Genomic DNA, 25,154 nt, shown 5'->3' on the forward strand with positions numbered 1-25,154 from the left:
ATTCAGTGTTTTTGATTAAGATTTTTTTGAGTTTGAAATTTTAAATCGTGTTTTTGAAAATGAGTGTATCTTTTGATTTTTTTGAAAAATTTTTATTTCAACTACTACTATTCTTTTAATAACTTTTAAGACTGGTCCGATCATGGGTCCTTCATAATTACTATTTTTTTTTTAATTTTTGAAAATTTTCTCTAAATCATAAGTACCGATTTTTGTCACTGTGTTCTGTTACTTCTTTTAAATTAATTTTAATACGTTTTAATTGTTAATATGTGTTTAAAATCAATAAGTAAACGTTAAGTTTATTTATTAGCAATTATAACAAACGTTTTTATTTAACATAGTTTAATGTAGATGGTAATGATTTTAAGGATCCTATTGTTTTTCTACATGATGAGCACAAATAATCAAAATGGTACAAATTCCATAAATTCTGAAATCTGGAGGCAAGTGTTAATCCCTTTCTTGCATCGTGGTTTTCCAATTTCAATGGATTGCAACATCTATTAGCCGAGATTTAGACTTCATATTAAGAATTTATTATTGAGTTCCAAATAAAAACACACAAAACTAACTGAATTGAGCTTCCAATAGTGAATTATGTAGCAGAGGTTATGATACAAATAAACAAACTACCTAACTGTCGGTATAAAGAAACAATCAGCAGCGCCACCACGTGAGAAAGTCTTTCATTAAGATGTGCGACTCTTTTTAAATTGAATAGAAATTCATAAAGATTATTTAAATGAAAATAAAATACTTTGCAACAAAGAATAGAATTGATAAAATAATTTTTAAACAATTTTTAAAAGAACATGAAAATAAATAAAAACATTTGTTATAATTGTTTATAAATAGACTTAACTTTTACTTATTGATTTTAAACACTTATTAACAATTAATAAATATTAAAGAGTATACAGTGACAAAAATCGGTACTTATAATGATTTATAGAGAAAAAGATTTTTTCAAATTTTCAAAAATCAAAAAGGAAATAGTAATTATGGAGGGTCCACGACCGGACCGGTCTTAAAAGTTGTTGAAAGAATAGTAGTTTGAAATTAAAAATTTTCAAAAAAATCGAAAGGTACACTCACTTTCAAAAACACTGATTTTTTTGTATTTTTTTCTGTGGAGGCCATCTAAAAACAAAGATTTAAAAAAAAAATAATTTAGACCATTATTAAGAACGTTATGAACAAAAAACCAAAAAAGTGGTATCTTTTGAACAAGTAATCAAAAAAATGTCAAAATTTACCAGAAAGCCTTTTTTGAGGGGTACTGTAAAATATCAAAAATCTGAATTTTTCAAACTCCGATTTGGCGTGGAACGCTCCATATATTACCATGAAACAATATTTTTTGTGACACAAAAACTGATTTATTTGGAGATTGCTTATTTGGTGCATATCTTTATTTCTTTTAGTGTAACATATTTCTTATATATGTAAGAAAATGACATACAGGATGTTATTTTTTTAGGCGCTCTACTCCTTTGAGCACTTCATAACTTTTTCTTCATATTTACCTGTATAAAATATTTTTTTTGTCTCGTGGAATTTTGATATCAGCTATGAATTTAAAATAAAAAGACATTTTCGATATATGTATGTAATGAAAAACAAGGTGTTACCGTATTTTATTTATAAATTTGGACCAGTGATTCTACACATAAAAATAAGAAAAAAAAGTTATCTGGATATAGTTTCTAAAATGCCTCCGGAGGGCACCAAGGCTATTTAAACATTTTCCCAAATGAAGATTTTCTTTTATATCCTTAGAATGTCTGTAGTATCCTTATGAAGCAGTTTAGGAACTAAGTTTATATAAAGGTTTCCCTTGTTTATTGGAAATCTGTAGCACATACAGAGCCTTCATAAACGTTTATAAGCCACTTGACCAGTAATTTTGTTTAGAACAGTAAATTTAGTACGTTCTTGTCGGCAATTAATTTTCGGTAAAATTAAAAATGATTGAAACAATAAGAAGGAGGTTGCAGTAAAACTTAAAATTTTTTTTCTTCACCAGCTGGTGCTTGATGCAATGTTTCATTCAAATAACTGGCGATCGCATTATTTTCAGCGTAGATATAACGGTTTGTCATAGTTTATTGTAAACAAATCATTAACATTGGTAACGCTAAGATTTAAAGTGGACACTACCAGCCATGCAGTGTTGGGTGCCTAAGCTCGGTAGTTACGTTGCTTGTAAATTAGATAGAATGGGTATATAAAAAAATATGTGGCGGTTAGTGATATTACACTCAAATAAATAAAGAAACATACCAAATAAAAAATCTTTGTTTAAAACAGTTTTGGAGTAATATAAAAAAAATATTATTTGGTACTACAGTCAGCAGTCTGTTCGGTAGGCGATGACTTTTGCATATACTACAACTGTGAATCAATTTTGAGGGATTTTTTTTGTAAATTCATGTCCTTATTGTGAAAAATTGTGTACATCATTAATTTTTAAAGTATTGTCCATCGCTAGTTTACATCTTTCTGGCAGTATACGGTTTCCACGTTGAAAGAACATCTCATCTTTTGATGCTATCCACCGATCGAACCTATTTTTCCTATTTCGTAAGATTGGAAGTGCTGCTTAGCCAGGCCGCATTCCATTGATTGGAAGAAATAGTAATCCAATGGAGCAATATCTGGTGAATATTGCGAGTGGGGTAAAACATCCCATTTCATTGTTTCTAAGTATTTTTTGACTTAATGAGCAACATGTGGTTGAGCGTGTCATGTTGAGAAATTACTTTATCGAATTGCGGCCATTTTTTCCTTCATTGCAAGGCTCAAACGCATCAATTGTGTTTGGTAGCGTTCACCAGTGATGGTTTCATTCGGTTGAAGCAGCTCACGGTAGTACAAAACACCAAGCTGGTCTGACCAAATACAGAGCATGAGCTTCGAACCATGAATATTGATGTTGATGCATGACTAGGCAAACCACAAATTTTTCTATGCTTTGGATTACCCTAGCGTATCCATTTCTCGTCACTAGTGATGATACGATTCAAAACCTCTCTTTTTTCGGTTGTTCACAGGTGAAAAATCACCGTTCAACATCTCTGCTTCAATTCATATGGCACTCAATTTCCTTGCTTTTGAATCATACAGAGTACATATAAACGTTTTGAAACTGTTGTGCGATCAACATTTAACGATTCAACAAGTTCATCTTGCGGTTTAACATCCATCTTGGTCGAGTAATGCTTCCAATTCCTCATCTTCGAACTTTTTCGATTATCCAGGGTGTTCTTTGTCCACTGTATCCAAATCAACACTTCTAAACGTCAAAACCAAAACTCACATGTTTATCGATGGAGCTTGTTCAACGTAAGTTTCCAACAGCACTCGATGACTTTCGGCAGCACTTTTCTTTGAATTAAACAGGAAAAGTAAGTCTTCCCACAAATGGTGTTTTGTTGATTTGTAATGGACATCTTCAGAGTTGAGAAAAAATATGTTGATTACACTTCCGCAAAATGACAGATAAATATAATAATAAAAAGTAAAGCCAAATGACAGATCTTTGATGTGAATGTAGTTACAGAAATGTCTGATGCAATATAGCATAAGTTACGCCATCTATTGTAAATCTCAAAATTAATTTGTAGTCCTAGTTGGACTACTCTTACATCACCTCATTTTGATCCTAGGAGTTTGCCCTCGAATGGTGTCCCAACCTTTCTGGGATACCCTATACTGTACATGTATATTAAACGTATAGTAACTAATCAGAATTTTTATGGAAGTTTATATATTTTTTCTTTTCAGAACATCGATGCAGAAAATGTAACTATTACTTACACTGTTAACGGGCAAATTCAACCTATTGCCACAACTATCCCAAAAACGGATTTTCCTGATGAAGATTTCAGCCTATTTCCACACGTTCTTTCAAGGAATTATGCTTTTGAATTCAATCTAGGCGAAAGAGAAGAGCCATGGTTTGCCATACCGTCTGAATTGGAAGGTTATATATTTTTAAGCAAAATCGAAGATAAAGTTTCTGGACCTGTAAGACCGGAAAGTCGGGGAGAGTGCGAGGTATTAAAAAATCATTTTCATAGAAAAAGTTGATACTATAAAACTCTCTTAGGTTATATTAATGTGCGGACTACCTGCTTCTGGAAAATCACATTGGGTTAAGGAGCATGTTACGTCGAATCTTGATAAGAAGTTTACTGTTCTTGGAAATTCCAATTTGTTGGAAAAAATGACGGTAATTATTTACAATAATTATTAAATTGTGGGTGTTGCAATATTCCATTGCTATGTTCATATTTTGGTGGACCATAAACTCTTCATTTTTAAGATACAGAAGATAATTTTTTTATTTTTTCTGTTGCTCTCACTTGTTTTACATGTTTTTTAAAACAATCCTGTCCAATTTGGTAGATCTAATACATGAGATACAGTGTCTTCATAAATGTCCGAGTCCCATGTGACCAGATTTGTGTTGGCTCTCAGTAAATTTGATTTTCTTAAGTTGGCATTTAAAAAATTACCAAGGAAATATTACCTTTGCGAAAATGTGCCATCAAAATAAATGCGTCTTGTTTCGATGTAAAAGGCATTTTTACAAAATCTACCAGAAATAAGAATGTAACAAATGAAACATAATAACATAACATAAATCTTAAAATATTCAATTAACTTATGCAAAAAACATCGTGAATTTTTGAAGTTCTGAAACTCGACACAAAGATTAATTTGTAGAAAAGCACAGAAATACTGGTAAACACTGCTAAATTGTATAAACAACAGACAGGAGAAATTATGAACGTCTCTGGATTGACATTTAATCTGAGGCCCTAACCAGTGATTTTTCCTTGGTAATTTTTGAAACACTAACTTAACACACTAAACAACAAACAACACTAAAAAAATCAAATTTACTGAGCGCCAAAACAAATTGGTCACGTGGGACTCAAAGACACTGTAGTTTCCTTGATTTTTTTCTGTTGTAATGACTCACTGTATCTTCTTTTGATCTTGTAAATTTTTTTGTATCTGGATGTCAATTTTTTTTGTGGTCTGTTAGTTTGAAATGAAACTAAATATTTTTTTAAAGTCTGATGACCTAACCCTTAGAAATGAAGTGTACGTGGACCTACATTCAAATATGTATACGATTTTCGTTCGTTAAATATTCCATCGCCCTGTATATAATTTTTTCTCGTTAATTTAAAGGTATCCGGTGAACCTTTGAAAAGAAAATTTAAAGGACGATGGAGTTCGCTCATGGACAAACTTCAAAAAAGTTTAAATAAGTTGATAACAATAGCCGCCCTCCGCAGAAGAAACTACATTATAGATCAGGTACGTAAACGCACAATTGAAATTCCACCTCGTAAAAAAGGGAAAGCGAGTAAATTATTACTTTATTTTAATATATCTGGTCGTATGTTAGAAAAACCTTGTAATTTAAACATTATGGAAACGTAAGTACACCCTTAATAAGTGACTGAAATTTTTATGAAACGTAAGTATTTTCAACAGGTAAAGGCAGATTTCGTTGTGATCTTCTAAAAAGGTAATCGTTCTTGTTTTATTGGTTCTTTTTCAGTGGAACATCGGTTAGCTATTAAGTTCCAAAAGGTTAGTACTTCTCCAGTAGAAGATCTCGTCAGTTCTTCTTTTATTTGTGTTGAAAGCCGTTGCCTTCTGTTTGGGCATTTAGTTTTGATGAGTTTTGTGCTATACTGATGCATTGCGGGTATCACGGAAGGAAACAATTTGAAAAAGAGAGCATTAAAAGCTCCAAACATGCTATATATACGTGGAAACATTCAGTGGGAAGAAAAATATGGTATTTTCTCTTTTAATAGAACCTTTATATTTTTCGGCCAGATTCTTGTAAAACAATTTTCTGAGATAAAAAAGGATGACTTACAGAAAAATAGCTCCGTTTGTCTGTAAGAGGGGTTGTAATATCGATAACAATTGTGCAGAAGTATTGGACAAAGTGAAACAAAAAACATCCAACAGGTTTTAATTGGCAGTGTTGCTAGAAACAACTACTCCAAGGGCTATATGTCCCTACCGGCATTGAATTATACTCGCAACACCTAGTGCAACAGCTAGGGTCGTTCGTCAGTTTAACCCACCAGGCACAGACCGGTTTCGGACTTATTAGTCCTCGTCAGTGTGTCATAGGTGAGACAACCGAGGAAGAAACCAGCTGTTTTGCGTCGTATCGGCACGACAAGGAAATACATTGTATGCGGGAGCGCAAATTAAACTGACGTACGACCCTAGCTGTTGCACTAGGTGTTGCGAGTATAATTCAATGCCGGTAGGGGCATATAGCCCTCCGAGTAGTTGCTTCTCACAACACTGACAATTAAAACATTGTTTTCACCCTCTGTGGGTGGCAGTCGTGCAACAAGTACCTGCAATATAGCAGGTCGCTTCCTACTGTAGCCATTTGTGTGTCAGCACAACAGATGGAGCCATTTGCGCTCCCGCGTACAGTCCAACAGGTTTACTTACTGTGTGCAAGAAAATTACTACGCCAAGTGGATAAATAAATAAAAAAATTTTTTAATTTTTTCACAAGTGGAAAAACACCCAAAAAAAATAAAGAGAAAAAACAGTCCTACAAGAATCTAGCCTAACAACATAAGGGTTTTATTTAAAAAAAATTTATATCATCGCCCATAAACATTTGAACGTGGCAGAGGTGAAGAAGGAAAAAGAGTACATAAAGTGCAAAACCAACCTGACTGAAAATATGTCGTTAAATTTCACCATTTCTGAAATAAAAAATTTATAAGATATTTTTGTTCAAAACAGTATACATTTATTATGCAAAAATATAACTAGCCCGTAGGACATTTTAGTATAGGTCATCATTAAAGGTATGTTATAGTATATAAGCGTTGGATCCCGAACAATTATCATTTATGAATTGCAGAACTCTAATGCCACACTTGCATAGAGGAACTTATGTCAAATTTTAAAAGGTTTTTTTCTCATTGTACGTCTTAAGATAACGTTAATATCATTATTGTCACATTTTCTAAATAAGATATTTTCCTTGGCAGTAAAATTGTGTTTTTAATACTTATTATATATTTTTAATTTGACTATACCTACACCTAAAAAATGGAAATATGCAGTGAATTTGCAATATATATAATATACCGCTCATGTCTATGGAACTTGGACCGTGCTGGGTGCGGTTTGAGCACCGCTGCGGCGCTTGGTACACTCCCCGCCGGCTGGTAAATATAACATATTTTGACACCATGTACCTTGGTTACACACTGTATATAAATGTTTAATAACATTTTCAGGGACATTAATATAAAAAAAAGTCGCATCCGCTTGCGACTCGAACGGCAGACCTTCAGCTTACGAACTCGACTACTCCGGCCTATTGGTGGGTTGAGCTGGTATGGGCTATTTGAAAGTTGCTATAATATTATTGAATAGGCAAAAGACACTGTGGCCCAATCGGCCGGGAAAACGCAACAAAAGACAAAGGAAGAGGGCCCCTAGGGCCGGTTTTTGGCCTAATTTATTTTTGGCTGAAAAAATCTGAAAAATTTTTTTTTTACCTACTAGCAATACTAAATCATTTCCATCCTAAACAGACCAACCTCACCCTCCTTTTCCCTCTGCCCCCTAAAATGCAGGGGAAACCATCGCTTATTAGAGATGTGAAATAGATTCAATTCCTATGAATATGAAGAGTTTTTTGGGTCTCAGAATTACGAAATTCAAAATGGCGGATCCAATATGGCAGACAAGAAAATTGAAATGTCTTTAAAATGCATGATTTTTTTTGTAATGGGGTTTTTTGGGTCTATGATTACGAATCTGGACTCTAAATCATGATTTTCAAAATGGCGGATCCAGTATGGCGGACAAGAAAATTAAAATGTCTTTAAAATGCATGAATTTTTGAGTAGTGTGTTTTTTTGGGTCTCTGATTACGAATCTGAAGGCAGAATTACGAAATTCAAAATGATGTATTCCATATGGCGGACAAAAAAATTGAAAAGATCTCCATAATCCTCAAATTTTTGTTTATAGAAACTTTCTTGGATCACTGATTACAATTATGAATTCAGAATCACAAAATTCAAAGTGGCTAATCAAATATGGACACACATATATGTATAATTATTGATTTTTTCTTTTTCGTTTTATTCAATGTAAATGTGTGTCATCTCATTTAAGGGGGGTGGAGGGGGAAAGGAGGGTGAGAGGGTTGGTCCGTTTAGGGTGGAAACAATTTAGTATTGCTAGTAGGTACTAAACACATTTTTTTTCAGCCAAAAATAAATTAGGCCAAAAACTGGCCTTAGGGGCCCTCCTTTGTTTTGACATCTTCACTGACGTTTAGGGTTACCTATAGCGTTTAATATATAATGATAGAGGTCATTGCAATATAAGGCAAATCGCCTAATTGTCGTTAATCTGCTTAGATAATTTAAGGACATTTATTCCAATCGTGACACTTCTGTTGCCCATGTTAAATGCTCATGTAGAAATTGAACAAACGAGTAGGTATATACAATAATGTATAATTGTACATATAAATATTCAACTTTTGAGAATAAATTCAGAAAGTTGGAAGAAAATTAAAATAAAACCACTTTTGTGTTCTTCAAAAGACATATAGGCGTTTAATAATAAGTACCGTAACAAAAGTTAGTGAGCAGTAACATTTAACAATATAAGCGATGTTCCCATTAGCCAACGGAACAAATTACAGTTTCTAAGAAAATATTTGATTAGTGATATATCAGTCAATAGAGATGGGTACAATACCCAACAATGTGGAACTGTACATACAAAAATAATTTAAAAGTGCTCATCTCTAGTTTTTAAACCAGCGAACCATCGTAAAGAGCAGATGTAACTTCGTGATGTTGATGCAACAATTTAGTTCGGCAGCTCTAGAGAGGCGGCCAAGGAGGTTTTTCTGATATGGAATTGTCAAACAAATATTCATAAAAAAAATTAATATAAGCTTATTAATATGAAGAAAATCCTCAAAAAAAATTATGACTAAGAGACGAGATATTAATAAAAAAAAGTTTCACGATTTATCAAACTGCTGTCGTTGACTAACTTAACCTCCATTATGCGTGATAGCGGCAACGCCGCGGCTCTCAATGTAGCGTATTATTTGAAATTCGCATGTGTGGCATATGATGTATATTTCAAGCTTAGGCATCCAAACCAACAGAATTATCAAACGTGAGCGACCGAACGCCGAGCCGAGCGCGCCAGCTAAGTGCAACGTTGCCAAATCTAAAGGCTTACTTCTTTAGTCACTAGCGAATCTACAGACACTCTCATTTGACATTAGACGTACCCAATAAACCTTAATAGAATGTGACTGGAGAAGAATGGATTTATTAATTGTGGAAATAACGTGAATATTGATGACTCCTGGACTTTGTTCAATATACTTATCAATAAAATTGTGGGAATGATCCTAAAATCAAGGAAAGGAGTATTAATTTATTAAAAAAAAACTAGAAATGAATTTCATCATCTATCTGTTGAAATGTGAGGGTAATTTGAAAAATTTTTGGCTCATTACAAAGCTGCTTCTATCTTATAACTAATCACAAAGTTTATATGTTTATTGTAAACCTCATTTGAACTTTTTAACCTCGGGAACAAATCTCAGGAAAAAGAAATCAGTTTTTATTGAAAATGGTCAATTGTGACGACTTTTTTATACAATTAGAAATAAAATGTTGCTTATATTAAAGAGATCTATGGTATGAATAATTTCGCTCTTATGGGATCTGAGATTATATCATTTTTGGCAAATAACATTTTTTTGAGTTAAGCTGGAGTCATATACGTCCATAAACATGCATCAGTTGGTTGAACGTCATCTGAAGTTGAATTTTCCCTCGAGTTAACAGAAATATTTGAATTCAGTTCCTCTGATGACTTACCACCATCGTAATTTAGACATGTACTTTTTTTTTTGTAGAGAAACCTAAAGCCGGGTAGTCATCTGTGCTCCGTATCTGTATTTGTATCATGTATTGCTCCGATACAGTATCGGTTCACAATGTGTACGCGAGGCGTGTGTCGTACTGCGATCATCTTTATCTGCAGTGTTCGAAGAACGTTCCTCGTAAAAACATGTCGTCTTCAGACGAATCTATTATGATAGCAAGTGCTACTTATACATAATATAGTGGAAAATTACAAACATACACGAAGATTTTGGAAACATCTTTTTTACGAAGAAAGAAATGACTCCTTTATTTTTAGATTTGAGGTTTCAATTAATCAGCGGCCTTTTCAAAAGTTTCACTAGAATGCATCCTTCAGATTTTGAATATTTAATCAATCTAGTAGTGGACTAAGAATTCAAAAAAAGGAGATTAAATTTAGGGAAGCTGTTTCAGTGCAGATTAGCTGTGACTTTGGCAAGATAAATACTTGTTTGGACGCATCGTACCAGAAGTTTGTTAAGCTCTCGTTGATGTATTAAAGGAAGATATAACATATTTGTTTACGCTTTGCAGCCATTGTAAGTGGACTTAGTACATCACTTATAATCACCCTGGCATCTTTTAAATGTTTTTTATAAAAATATTTTTCGGATCCCACAAAATTGGTGTATTTTTGTACTCTTCGATTAAATCTAAACACTTTTCTTCACTCCATTCCATGATTGTACCCAAAGTTTACAGAATCAATACTGCAACGGTGATTGGTATACTGACACTTACTAACTTGTGCTCCTACTAAGAACCGTCCACACTATTGCTCTGCTCCTCTTCGTGTTCTCGGTGTTTGCCGATAGATCGCCAAAATGGAGTGCAGCGTTTCTGCAAACACGAAGCGCAAGACGTACACACTATAAATTTATGTTACAATACGTGATACAGATACGGATACGGAGCACAGATGAGCTTAAAGAACGACCTTTAGCAGACAGCCATAATGCATACTGGACCGGGAAAAAATAATGTGCCGTTCTCTGACTCTCTACACACCTAGATAAAATTGAAACTAGAATTAATACTAAACTGACGGGGCAAAGCGACACCCACGAATATATTTTATAAATATCTAATAACTGGTAAATCACAGCCCTTATAGTCAATTAGTTAGTACAAAGTTTGACATGAATGCAAAAGGAACGTTTGCTACATGTATTCAAGGTACATTGAAGAGAACACTTTCCACACGTGCCACGGTTAGAGCGTTAAATAATATTTTTTTGGAGTTATCGAAATGAATAAGTTTGGGCTTGTTCAATTAAACTACAATTTGTTGCCTCAAGTTTATTCTCCGGACACAGATTGTCAAATTTCTTTTTGTTCCAAAACTAAAAAAAATAATTTTTGTCAGTTGGTGATTTTCGTCAGGTAAATAACTTTGGCAACAGTAAACCATATTTTGAAGACCACCATGGAAAGGATTTCCAGAACAACATAAACATGCTGGAACATTTATGGATGATGCATGTTCAGAAGGATTATATTGAAAAGTGAAAATAAATTAAAAAACTATTTTCATTGTTTCATAGCTATGCCGAAATTTTTTAAATTACTCTCATATAAGATATCGTTTCAAGAACTGTTGTAGGCATTCAATTTGAATAAAATGTCTATATTAAGCCTAAAGATGGATTAAGAAAGTGGTTTAGGTAGTTTGAATAAAATTTAATAGTAATGTGTAATATTTAGTAAAGCTGGAAGACTGATATTTATGGAAGAGAAAAAATATGGGTGTCTGAAAAGGTCATGTCAAAAATGAAGGGGTATACAGGGGAGCTCAAAATAGTTGTAGTACTTCATAAAAAATTTCTTCCTATTGACTTCGTTGTGGAGTTATTCGCCTTTAAAAAAAGAAATTTGAAAACAAATTCCAATTATAACTTCTAAGTCGTTACCTTGACAACAATGAAATTTGGGCAATTAAAGTAACTCATAGTAATGTTCATTTCCAAATTTAAATTGATATTCAATGTGCCTGGATTATACAGGAGCAGACGAAATTATCCATTTAAATTTATACGTCTGACAGCATTGTCAAATTCGGCACTTTTCTTTTATAGTTCGATTCCCTTCTCACCTTGCTAAAAAAAAGTTATACCATATATCAGTCGATATCTTGTACTATTTTTGAGAAAATTGAATTTTATTAAGAACATACATGTATTGTATCAAAAATTCAATATTAACATTTTTACAAAAATTAAGATGACTGTCAACAAGTATGTATAATTAGCAGTTAGATATTTGTCATGAATCATTTTGACACCATTTGTTAGTTCAATATCATGGAGGATTTTAGCTATGAGGAATTTGCAGATATTCATCTAATGTATGAAACTGCAGAATGTAATGCTTCTGAAGCTGTTCGGATTTACGGCAACCGCTTTCCGATTAGAATTTACATATTTGAAGTGACGAAAGCCCCCATGCTATTATTCAGACCAAACACCAACAAAAATTTATGATTAATGTATGGATGGGAATAATTGGAAACTACTTAGTGGGACCACATATCATTGATGACGCTTTAAATGGGGATAAATACCTACATTTACTGCAAGAACACCTTAACCTGTTATTGGAAGACGTCCCTTTAAATAGTTGAAATATAACATCTGGCTGCAGCACCCCATTTTAGCAGGGCAGTAAGGACTTATTTAAAAACCACATTTCCTGATCGATGGACCGGTCGAGGTGTTCCTTTTCCGTGGCTGCCTCGGTCTCCCGATCTTAATCCTCTCGATTTTTTTCTTAAAAGTCATTTATCAAACTCCTATAAGTAGTAGGGAAGAAATATTAAATCGTATAATTACACACGCCAATATCATTACAAATGATCACCTCAAATTATTTTGAGTACAGCAGAGGTGTTTGAGCAATTTCAGAAAATGCAATGAAGTTCAATGTGCACATATTGAACTTCTTACTTAACAATTCTCTTTTTTCTTTTAATTGTATAGAAACCAAGAAGATCTTACAAAAAGGTTAGTAGGTATAACATTTTTGATACAATAAATAATGTATTTTGTTAATAAAATTCGATTTTCTCAAAAACGGTACAAGATATCGACTGATATGCGGTAAATCTTTTTTTTAACAAAGTGAAAAAAGAATCGAACTATGAAAGAAAAATGTCAAATTTGGCAACACTGTCAAAGAAGTATAAATTTATATAGATAATTTCGTCTGCTCCTGTATAATCTAGGCATACTGAATATCAGTTTAAACTTGGAAATGAACATCACCATGAGTTACTTTAATTGACCAAATTTTATTGCTGTCGTGGTAACGACAGAAGTTATAATTGGAATTTGTTTTTCAAACTTCTTTCTTTGAAGGCGAAAAATTCCACAACAAAGCTTGATATGAAAAATTTTTTTATGAAGTACTACAATTATTTTGAGCTCCTTTGTACACCCCTTCATTTTTGACATGACCTTTCCGGACACCCTGTATATTGTTATTACAAAAGTTTGATGTGTAGATAAGGCAGAAAGATGGAGAGCCCATATCGTTGTTTATGGTTAAACTTTAACTTGGTTTGTTTAGTGTATTTGACATGTTGATATTGTTATCTAGGTCGCTACATTTAAAAAATATTTTACCTTCTCTTCTGAGCTGTGCCTATCAAATTATGAAATATTTTTTTTGATTTATGCTGTGGCGGAACAGTAGTAAAATGTGTTTGTGAAATGATTTTGTCGGACTGGAATTCCTATCGGAGTAAAAGTTTCAGTGAAGTATAATGCATAATGTTTCATGCAAGTTTAATGTATCAGAAAAGTTTAAAGCATACAAATTCTTTGATACAGCCATCATGCTAAGTATTTTTATATCGAGTGCGTTTGTATGTACTTGTAAATAGTCAATGACAATTTTCAGTATTTTGGAGAAATATGTGCCCAAGTGACCATTACCAAAGCCATCGGTTGTATCATCACATGCATTGCGTAAAAGAAGAAACAGAGTAATATACACTCGGATTTAAACGGGAAAAAAAATGTGGACAACCATAACCAAGACTACAGTTAGGAAAGCAAAATGTATTACACATTTCACTGATAAACGTATGTTTTTAAAACATTTTTCATTGGTTGAATTAGTGGTTGGCTCTTTTTTTTATTAAATACAAAATACAATATAAAAGTAATAAGCTACTTTGGAAGTCAGATAAATAGTATGCATTAATTATTCTAAAACAAAAATGAAAATTAAAGCAATTGAAAGTGCATCACAAAGTTTACATTACAATTTACAAAAATATGTGTATAATTGGCACAAAGTTGAAGGAGCTGTTGATAATGTTTCAATAAAACATGATTTTTTAGCACAATGACACTAAGTATGTTAAAATGGAAGCAGAAAGATTGTTCTCTATAGTATAATGGAAACTAATAATAAAAACATTAATATAACAAAGAAATATATACCTGCCAAGGTTAATATATTTGAATTACAAATCTCTCGCAATATGTGCAGCAGATAGAAAATAATTATAAGTAAAATTAAAAAATAAATAGTTTTTTTTTATAAGGCATAGAAGTGTGCTGCTTCGATACAATTGTCGCCTGTACTAGGTGTATTGGTGGTACTAGGATTAAAGAAAGAAGAATTTTTGCCAGTATCTCTGACAAACAAGTGCTACAAGAGACATCATTGCTTAAAATATGATACAATCAATCCGTATGACGAAAGGAAGATAAGGAATTATTACTGAAGTTCTGATAATTGGTATTGAATTTTTTGAGGGGAAATCAACCAGCGAACTCGTATATTCTCTTACAACGGTAAAGTAGAAATAAATTTGTATTTTTTTCTATCTGCTGCACATAGTGTAATTGTCGATTCAAAATGTTTATGAATTGAGAGCTTTATAAAACCTTTTTTAATTTGATGAAATAATTCATCAGAGAAAAAGATATTGAGAGCATTGTTATAATATTGAGCGTTGTGGCAGACAAACGTGTTCCCATCAGCCCAACGCCGTAAAATGCGGCCATTTGAGGGCTTCAAGAGACGTGCTGTGATAGTTGTAGTTGGAGATGAAGAACAAGCTAGACGTCAATCTTTGCAAGAAGCTCAGGACGGTAAAGATGTTCCCGATAGCACCATACTTGAAATGAAAGGTATATTTTTGTATTTACATTTACATAGATTTTAATATGTCCATTTTTATTTCTATTTTATTGCAGTTATGAAATAGTGGGTGGAAACACTATTTTTAATGTTAATTAATTGGCAATATCTTTAGAGAAGTCTAAAGAAATTGTTAATTTTTATTTTTATCAAACAACATTAAATATTATATGTAAAATAAGAAAATAGTAATTTAAATTTAAAAATAATATAAATATTCGTAATAGAAAATTTAGTTTTTCTAAAAATGAATTATATGAGTACAAGTTAATTAACTTTTGTAACAAGCACGGAAAAAATATTTATGAATGTATAACATTTAAATCTCATAAATCAATTTTGATTCAAAAGAAGCTTTAAAAAAATATAAATAAAAACCATTAATTTAATTTAATTATTAACTTTTGTTCATTTCATGTAATGAAAAAAACAAAAATCACTGAATATAAAGCTCCCTATTTTCTACATCATTTTTCAAAATAAAAAAAACCAGGGTTCGTAGTGGCCTGGAAAACCGGGAATACCGGGAAAAGTCAGGGAATTCATTATTCTTCATAAAAAACGGAATAGTCAGGGAATTTTAAAATTATTCATGAAAGTCAGGGAATTTGATGCTTGCAACTGGAAATTTTGTGAAAGCCGGCCCTGGGTTCTTGAAAGAGAAATTTATTTGTGGTTTTGAAACCTTTATAAGAGATTCTTTGAGTTTAAAAAAAATTGTGGAGTCCAGTCCAGAAAAAGTTTAATGCATAAACGCCAAATAGCATGTAAAAATGACTTGGATTTTTTTATAAGTCAGGGAAAACCTGGAAAAGTTGGGGAATTCTATATTACTTTTGAACTACGAACCCTGAAAAAGTAAGAATAAAAATTGTAGGAAACTCGAAAGATTTTTTTATAACCTAATCTGTTACAAAGACAATAAAACTGAACATTGATTTGAGGAGATATAGGATTAACATGTTTTTTTTAATCGAACATCTTATATATTTTTCCGTACTTGGATGAAATGGTTTCCTATGATTTCTATTGATATAAGTTTAGTTTTTTATTATCAGAGATAGCCCATTACCCATCAGACTATACAGGGTAGGAAAGTACTGATGGTCTATCTGAAGTTACGTGAGAGCGATAAAGTAAGACATAGAAATCCATTCGATAGAGAAGGATGGCTATAATGAAGGCGTCTCATAGTCACCGCCCGTTTCGCCCTTCCACAAATAAAATCCACTTCTTATTTGTGGAAGGGCGAAATGGGCGGTGACTATTAGACGCCTTCATTATAGCCATCTTTGTCTATCACATGGATTTCTATGGCTTACTTTATCGCTCTCACGTAACTTCTGATATACCATCGGTACTTTCCTACACTGTATATCACTAATAAGAAAACTTGTCATCTAAATATGTAAAAATATACAGGATTTTTCATAAAAAAACCATGTTGGGAGTGTATCTCTAACCCTAAGCTCAATTATTTAGACAACAGAAAATTTTTATATCACAAAATAAAAGAGAAAATAGGTGAAGCTATGATAATAATTAAATGACTAAAAAAACAAAACTATGAATGAAAAAATTATTTTTTTTATTTTCTTTGATAAAAATTTGGATTATAAAAAATTGAGGTGTTGCTATAGATTCATGGGGTCCGAATAAGATGATTTAGCTAAAGTTACTTCTTTAGTCGCTAGAGAACATTTTAGTAACATAAAAAAAATTTAGTTTTTTCCAAAAAAACTGTAAGGAGTTTACAAACTTGCAAATTATTTTTTAAGGATAAAGATAAAATGTAAAAAAAAAGGAAGTAAATACTGGCCTTACATAAAACTAAAAGGTAAAAAGGTCATGAAGCTTACTAGCAATTAGGCCATGCTTGGCCCTTTTTGCCTGCTAACTTACACTACCCTCCCCCTTAACAATCACAAACATCCATGGGTACGACTGGAAAATTCCTTCGAATTTTCCTGCCGCGTGCGGGATTCGAACCCACTACGGTTTTGCCGCACAGCCCTGGTGCGCCTCAGTAGGCAAGCCTTAGCCGCTTCGGCTACTGCCGCGCCTTACATAAAACTAACTTACTACTAGAATCAAAAAGGAGTGATATGTCATATTCTCATACGACATCACAGTGTCGCCATATTGTTTGTCAACACCTAAGCGTGGTTGTTGAATTAGAGAATCATGCACATTTACAAAAACATCCCACTGTTATCTAATAGTCTGTGGAGCAACTTCAATCCAATATGATAGTTTTTTTTTATCACATCACTGATAAATAGTCCTATAAAAAAACTGTACAGTGGCAGTTCAAACGTTAATTGAGAATTAATGTTGAAAATTAGTATAGACACAGCGTGAAGATTTTTAATAGTCCACTGATGCATATTGTGGAAATTAAAAATTATGTTGTGGGTAAATATAGCTGTTTGATAAAATTACAGCAGGAAAGCCTTCACCTTCAGTGTGCACAAAAAAAGGGATACAGCTGTTTGTTCCTCAGTGAGCCTCATACAACCCGGTTAGTCATACTGTACCTCCCTGACAATACATAAAGTCCTGACTGGCCTTCTTTGCATATTCAGGGCGGTTTTATTTGACCAGTACTGCATGCTGTTTAAGTGGAAATACTTTTGCTCTTAGTGCATAACAGTGAAAAATTCATGTACATTCGTATTGCTGCCAAATCATTTTGTCTACATTCACCATATATCAATAACATATTTACCAATTAATTATTGTAATTTTTCCAACGCCAAAAAAAAAAAATTAACAGGAATTTTACCCCCTCCCCCCCCAAAAAAAAACAAGTTTTAATAGGAATAGCATTTCTGTTGTGGAAACAAGTCGGCAGTGCATTCAGACTATTTATATTAGTATTTTGCCTTTTTTTTAAATGATATTGAATAATAAATTGCCAAGACCTATACTCCAATAAAAATAAATTTGCAAGTTTGTAAACATAATGTACACTATTTGAAGAAAAAAGTTTTGAAAACATGTTTTGTTATTCAAATCATTTTAGTATATTTTTCTTTCTAATAAGTGTAGATACCTTGATATTCTTTTTTTGTAATATTTAACAAGATACAGACCGTTTCCATCAAATGTTTTATACAATTTTATTTGTTTTTTTTATAAATAAGTTGAGCTTTTTTGAAGTAATCTACATAAACTTTATCAAGTTTTTATAAAAAAAAACTGATAAATATTTTCATTTATAAAAATTATTTTATGAACTTAAAAACAACATTTACTGTACTATACAGGGTAAGTCAGCGCTGTGGCAAAGTTAATTTATCGCTAGAATATAATTGAGTCAAAATATTTCAAAGTAGGTTCGGGTGGGGGGCTCAAGAAATGCACATTTTAAAAGTAATTTGACTTATACAGGGTGATTAGTTTTCAGGGGGCTGATCACAGTTGTATTTTTTTTAAATGGAACACCCTGTATTTGATGTGGATATTTATATTTTACATGGAATTATGCAACTTTTTCGTAATAGGTACTATATGCCAAAAATCAGTCGTTTCCGAGATATTAATATTTTTATATAAAAAGTGACATTTTTGGCGTTACATTTGATAGTGACTTATATACTCGTTTTTTGAGATACATTCTAAGCAATCGTCACACTTGTTGTACTAGGTTGACCGTAAATTCTGAAGTGGTCACTGTTTATAAATGTCATACAAAATTGTACCAAATGTTATCTTTTTCAAAGGCAAAAGTTTTGTTTTTTTTTAAATGACATTTACAAACAGTCACCACTTCAGAATTTACGGTCAACCTAGTACAAGTGTGACGATTGCTTAGATTATATCTCAAAAAACGAGTATATTAGTCTCGAACAAGTATAACGCCAAAAATGTCATTTTTTATATTAAAATATTAATATCTCAGAAACGGCTGATTTTTGGAACATAGTACCTATTACGAAAAAATTCATAATTCCATGCAAAATACAAATATCCACCCAAATACAGCATGTTCCATTAAAAAAAAATACAACTTTGGTCAGCCCTCCAAAAACGAATCACCTTGTATAAATCAAATTATTTTTAAATTTTGTGTATTTTCTGCCCCCCCCCACCCGAACCTATATTGAAATATTTTGCCTCAATTGTATTCTAGCGTTAAATCAATTTTGCCTCAACGTTGACTCACATAAAGTGTAGAAACAAAGCCAGTGTCAATTTGTCTAAATCTAAATGAATACCCTATGCATTTATAATATATCGTTTTAGAACGCTTTGTGGGTATGAGAGTAATATAATATTTGATGGATCTAGCTGTGATAATAGAGATGTGGCCAAGAGTGCCATAACTGTAACTTATGTGAATAGACTTTTAACGACCCTATCTCCCTTATTATTAGGAATAGATCTATTAAACTTTGTATTATGGAATCCTAAGAAAAGGCTCTAAATATGTAAGAATACACTTCATGTATTGCATCAAAAAAATACAATTGGCTTTATTTTTATATTTTTTGATAATCAAATAAATCCAAAATAGGTATAATATAGAACAGAATCTAACTATTGGCATATTTTTTTCTTTTTCAAAATATAAATAAAAACCCATATAACATGAAAGTTAAAATTAAAAAGAAAACAATTCATTTTTAGAAAAAAAAAAATGATGTTTTAATGAATTTATAATATACCACGTGTCTTAATTAAAACAAATTTCTTTGTAGTTCTGGTAATGTTAGTGATGTCAAAGATTTCAAAATTCTACTAAATTAGTTTCTCCATATTTTGAAATTATTTCAAATATGTTATTTTGGCTGCTGCCTACTTATTTGTGTCTAAGTCTCAAGGTTTTGATTTTATGTAATATTTTTAAAAACAATACCTACCCAAAATAAATAAATTATGTTTAACTAGAAATAGTTTTAAAATAAAGAAAAACTGATTTTGTACAACTGTTAGTAGCTATATTTTTCATATTATTGATATTACCAAGGCTACAAAGAAATCTGTTTTGAATGGTACACGCGATATACAGGGTGAGTCATTTTTTATATGATCGAATGAAACGGCATTTAAAATTCAATATAATATCACTTTGTTTTGTGAACATATGACTAAATATATGCTTTTTTATTTTTTTTATTACAAGTATTTCAAAATAGTACACCATTGTTGTGGTAATATCAAAAATTGTATAAATCTAGCAGTGGCGTGCCTAAAACAATTCAAGTTTATCCTTTAATTAAAGAAATAAGTACGTCATATTTTTCAGAAATTATTTCAGGCTTGATGATATACATCCAGTATTTTGAAAATGGCTGTAAAAATTTTATAAAGTCATGTCACTCATTTAAAAAATGTCTAGCGCTATTTGAAAGTTAATAGTTTTAACCTGCTATTTCTTAATTGTATTTAATATTTTTTGTCTAACTTTTGGAAGAAAGACTTACAAAAATAATGAAATTAAATTGTAACTAGTATTAAAAAAAAACATTTAGTTACATGTTTAAAAGCAAAGTGACATTATTTCAGAAACTGAAACCTTCTCTATATTCAAGATATCCCACTTCCATTCCCCAAATTGAAATATGATGGAAGATGTGATGAAAAAGTGTATTTGACCATAGATCCAAAAAAACTGATTGCAGGCTTCCGTGGCAATTGCCAACAGTTTCCAGGCTGGTTGCCATTTTGGTTTAGGCTTCTTCATGTTTTGAGAGACATGTCTCCCTTCTTTAGAAGAAACTCTGAAACTGTTTCAGAATTACTTCTGAAGTACAATAATGTCTCTCAAAAAGTCAATTATCCTAAATACCTGGAAACCAGCTTGAAAATTGTTCAGTAATTTGACCAGAAATGCTTAATAAAAAAGAAAGAGGGCTCTTCAGTGATTTTTATATTAAATTATGTAGATCAAAAAGATATAAGGTGCAACAAAAAACACCTACTTACTAACATTTCCTTCCCCATATGAAGTGTCATGTTTTTGAAGGTCAGTTGCACTTTTGAATTGCATAAAAACTATCTTTTACCAATTTAACTTAAAAGTTGCTAGATCTTGGGTACAAAGAGAACTTCCAAAACTTGAGTCTTATAAAGTTTATAAAATTTAAAATTGATGTAATTTTCTTCCTGAAATATTACATCCAATAATTGTTAAAATGTGAATTTGAAGGTAGGTACTACATATTTTGTATGAAACATTTCTGTACCTGTGTTCATAGAAACTTGTTTTTAAATCAAATTCTACAGCATCTGTTTCATTTTGACAGAATAAAACTGGGACACCTTGAATATATACATCCATATTACTTAAATGTAAGAACTGCTTATGGAATGAAATTAATTTATACTCTGTATTTATAAAAAAACAGGCATTACTATTTTAACTTGTGTAATTTTTAGGTAATATATGAAATATACAGGGTGTACTGTCCTCTATATGTTTACATTTTTTAATTTTTGCAAAATACGGTGGAGAAAAGAGATTTATTTACTCTAAAAAATGAAGATGTTCCTTGGGAATTAAAATTTTCCATATATGACAAAATGTACCAAAGAAAATTAAAAGCCCATCCTAGAATTAATTTCAATTGTTAACTCATTACCTGTAATAAATGCACACCTTTGCTATATGAAGAAAATTATCCTTGGAATATACGAGTATCCTGATGTAACACATACATGAATGTATAAATTTAGAAACTTAGATAGGTAGGACCTACATTTTTTTCTCTGAAGAATAGCTGAAAAAACAGGTATCTGATATATTAAATAAATGTGTTATAAATAGGGCAGCACATAGGCGTATGCATTATTTATTAAAAAGCAACAAATTAAATTGTCTACCATCATAAACACCAACGGATAGGAGTTAATTACGCAACATCTGCATGATAACAAAGACAACAGTATACTAACGTGACATGAATGATTTCTTTTACGATTTTAGTTGTCTTCTGATGAATAATTGTGTGTAATTATGTCGAGCGTAGTTAGTGCTAAAAACACACCAAACAATTCATATTAAAAAAAAAAAACGAATTTAACAGTAAGTAGCTACAAAATTATTAACATGTAAAAACTATTCAAATGGAAAGAGGTAAAGGAAAATAATGAGCTCTAAAAATACCTATTAAAGCTGCCCCCTTCGTTTAAATTGATTTTTTATTTTTTTGATAAAATTTATAAAAAAAGCAAGGAGTAATAAATTATGTACTCGGGTCAGCATCACAGCTTTATCAGTAGTAAATTTGTTCAATAAAGTGGCACTCAACACGTGTTATTTCAAGTGCATGTGGTCATAGGGAAAGTTAAACAACGAACAATACTTCCTTTTACTAAAAAAATATAAACAATAATATAATTCAGTATACAGGGTGTCCGGTAACTACGGGAAAAAATTAAAGGGTTATATAGAGCAGGTCAAAAGAGTGCTAGTACTTCATATAAACTTTTTTCCTAGGTGCCATTGTTGAGGAGTCATTGTCACTCAAAGTAAGAAGTTGAAAAATGAATATTGCCCATAATTTCTAAAGGGTTACTTTGATTAAATTGAAATTTGGGGGATCAAAGCAACTCATTCAAATGTATCTTTGTACATTTAAAATTGAATCAAATATTTTTTATTATACAAGGACGGTCGAAATTATGTTCTAAAATTTACGCAACTTTGACAGAGCTGTCAAATTTGACATTTCGCCCTCGCAGGCAGATAGCCCTGTTACTTTTCTACAAAAAAGGTATACTTCATGACTTATGAAAAAATGAACGGTTGTCAAGATAATTAAATTTTTGTATTTTGTGTATAGCCACAACCGGGGACACAACGCAACAGAAAAAAGTTAAGAATGAAATATATGGATTAAAGATGTTACTTCAGTTAATGCTCGATATGTCCTCCATCTAGTTCAATGCATTTCCTTATTCTTTTAAGATTAATAGTGCAAAATACACGTATAAAAAAACGGCATCGCCGCTTTCTCGACGTAGCGTATTATTAGAAATTTGCAGGTGTCCAAACAAACAGTGATCGAATGGGAGCAAGCGAACGCCGAGCCGAGGGCGCCAGCCAAGTGCAATGTTGCCAAATCTAAAGGCTTACTACTTTAGTCATTAGCGAATCTTCAGAAACTTTCGTTAGACTTTAGACGTACCTCCATATTCGATAAACCTCCTTAAGTGTTTAAACATATTTTTAGAACTTTAGACTCCTACATTATCAAAATCAGCTTGTAAAAAATGGATTGTCTGTTTTGTATATCATTTAAAAACTACGCAATTTAAATTCAAAATAGGCATATGTAAATGATTTTTTATATATAGAAAACAAGTACGTTAAATATCTGGAAATTAATTTCATTCCATTTGTAAGGTCTACACTGCGCATAATATAAACATATAATTTTAGCTGCCATGTCATTACCAGAAAAGGGGGATTGGTTGGAAGAAGTTACGTATGTGGAACTTGAAGAATCTGAAGCTAAAGAAATAGTGAAAAAATATAATGCTGCAGGTAAAGAAGCTGGATATGGAAGCGAAAAAAGGTTTGGTCGAAGAGACGACAGATGGCAAAATAGAAGTAAGTTCACCAAACTGCTTAACTGATCCTCAAGTAAATCTTGTTCAGATGTGCTGAATTTTTTTTTGTGTGCTTATTCTACAAAGGATCAAATTCTTCCTTAATTAATTTGCTGGTGTATAGACAGCCTTTGAATTGGTTGAATTAACTGTATACAGAATGTGACTTTGCGACAATCTTTCAAAGTTGGACCATTTCCACTTCAGATTTTCCTGCCTCCCAAGTTTTTTTGTACAGTGGATGTAGTTACAAATTAAGTTGGACCATTTCCACTTAGAATTTTCGTGCCTCCCGAGTTTTTTTGTACATTGTATGGTTTGTGTGTAAAGGTACAAGTTATATTAGGCATTCAGCAGTGGATCATAGAAAAAAGTAAATTTACTAAAGGACTCCGCACAATCCTTATGGAAAGTGGCTTTCGGCTGTAACCTGAGGGGTTATTTCTTTATTTATCTATCCACCGTTAGGACCAGTATCATAACGATATTAAATTGCAAAAGAGTTTACTATTTATTTCTCGAAAGGGAGTTTATAGTTAATTATCATCTACACTTTTATTGATGAGTGGGGACTTAGAAATGTTGTACGTTCAGAGAATGAATTCCAGACACTACTGTATGTCGCTCATGTAGTAGAGTATAATCCGGGTGTTGGTTGTACAGAGTGTTCCACTCTCACTCAGTGGACACTTAATTTAGAAGAGCAAGTAAACACAAAACTTCGAGGAAGGTTTTTAATAACAATAAAAACAAACAAAATAACGAAGACACAACGGACTCGAACAAACCTTATTAATTAATTTACACGCGATAACACAATCCGAGATTCAGGGAACCCAACGCGAACTCGTAGCAAAATTAAGAAAACTGCCAGTGTGGAACCCAAGGAGAAACTGCCCTTTTTTTGGGATCTCCTGAATTTGACACCTTGCTTTGACACGCCCATTTCTTGGATACTCTCAATTCTTATCTTATTGGCGGGATCCCTGAATATCAGGGGTTGAAATGTCTTGACTATACCATGTTAATACCTAATCGACTGAATTTACAATTGTATGGATAATTTTGTGACTAAACTGAACTTACAAGTAATCCTACACCTTCCTTTTGTAACTCCGTATAGCAACAAGGGACGGATTAGTCAATCTCATTTAATCTATTTTTGTAGCTTGGAAAATCCGCCTAAAAACCAGCTATTTGATCTATTATTATTTTCCTCACAACATTCTAACAACTTATTTAAATATCGTGGAATTACTACGTCTTTTCGTATGTATTTGGCGCGTTATTAGAAATATAGATTTTCCCATCACCATGGGTTAAACCGACGCATTTAGTCGATACCAGATGCCCAACACATGGCCCTGACGATCTAAGTATACTTGTTCAAAAACATTGATAAATTTCACGAGGCCTTCTCCGAAGGACTGCGATGGTCGAGCTTTGCAA

General features: G+C 32.1%; 1 protein-coding gene across 1 annotated transcript in view; it reads left to right on the plus strand.

Annotated features, from left to right (window-relative positions):
• LOC108915303 (heterogeneous nuclear ribonucleoprotein U-like protein 2) overlaps window positions 1-25,154 on the plus strand; it is a 42,925-nt gene that overhangs the window by 12,013 nt on the left and 5,758 nt on the right. The window contains exons 7-11 of the mRNA XM_018721292.1: window positions 3,790-4,062; window positions 4,115-4,237; window positions 5,209-5,337; window positions 14,968-15,136; window positions 23,536-23,706. Coding sequence (XP_018576808.1) covers window positions 3,790-4,062; window positions 4,115-4,237; window positions 5,209-5,337; window positions 14,968-15,136; window positions 23,536-23,706 — 865 coding nt within the window. The remainder of the gene's footprint in view (window positions 1-3,789; window positions 4,063-4,114; window positions 4,238-5,208; window positions 5,338-14,967; window positions 15,137-23,535; window positions 23,707-25,154) is intronic.

The sequence above is a fragment of the Anoplophora glabripennis genome, unplaced genomic scaffold (assembly GCF_000390285.2).
Source record: "Anoplophora glabripennis isolate ALB-LARVAE unplaced genomic scaffold, Agla_2.0 scaffold1086, whole genome shotgun sequence".
Lineage (NCBI taxonomy): Eukaryota > Metazoa > Arthropoda > Insecta > Coleoptera > Cerambycidae > Anoplophora > Anoplophora glabripennis.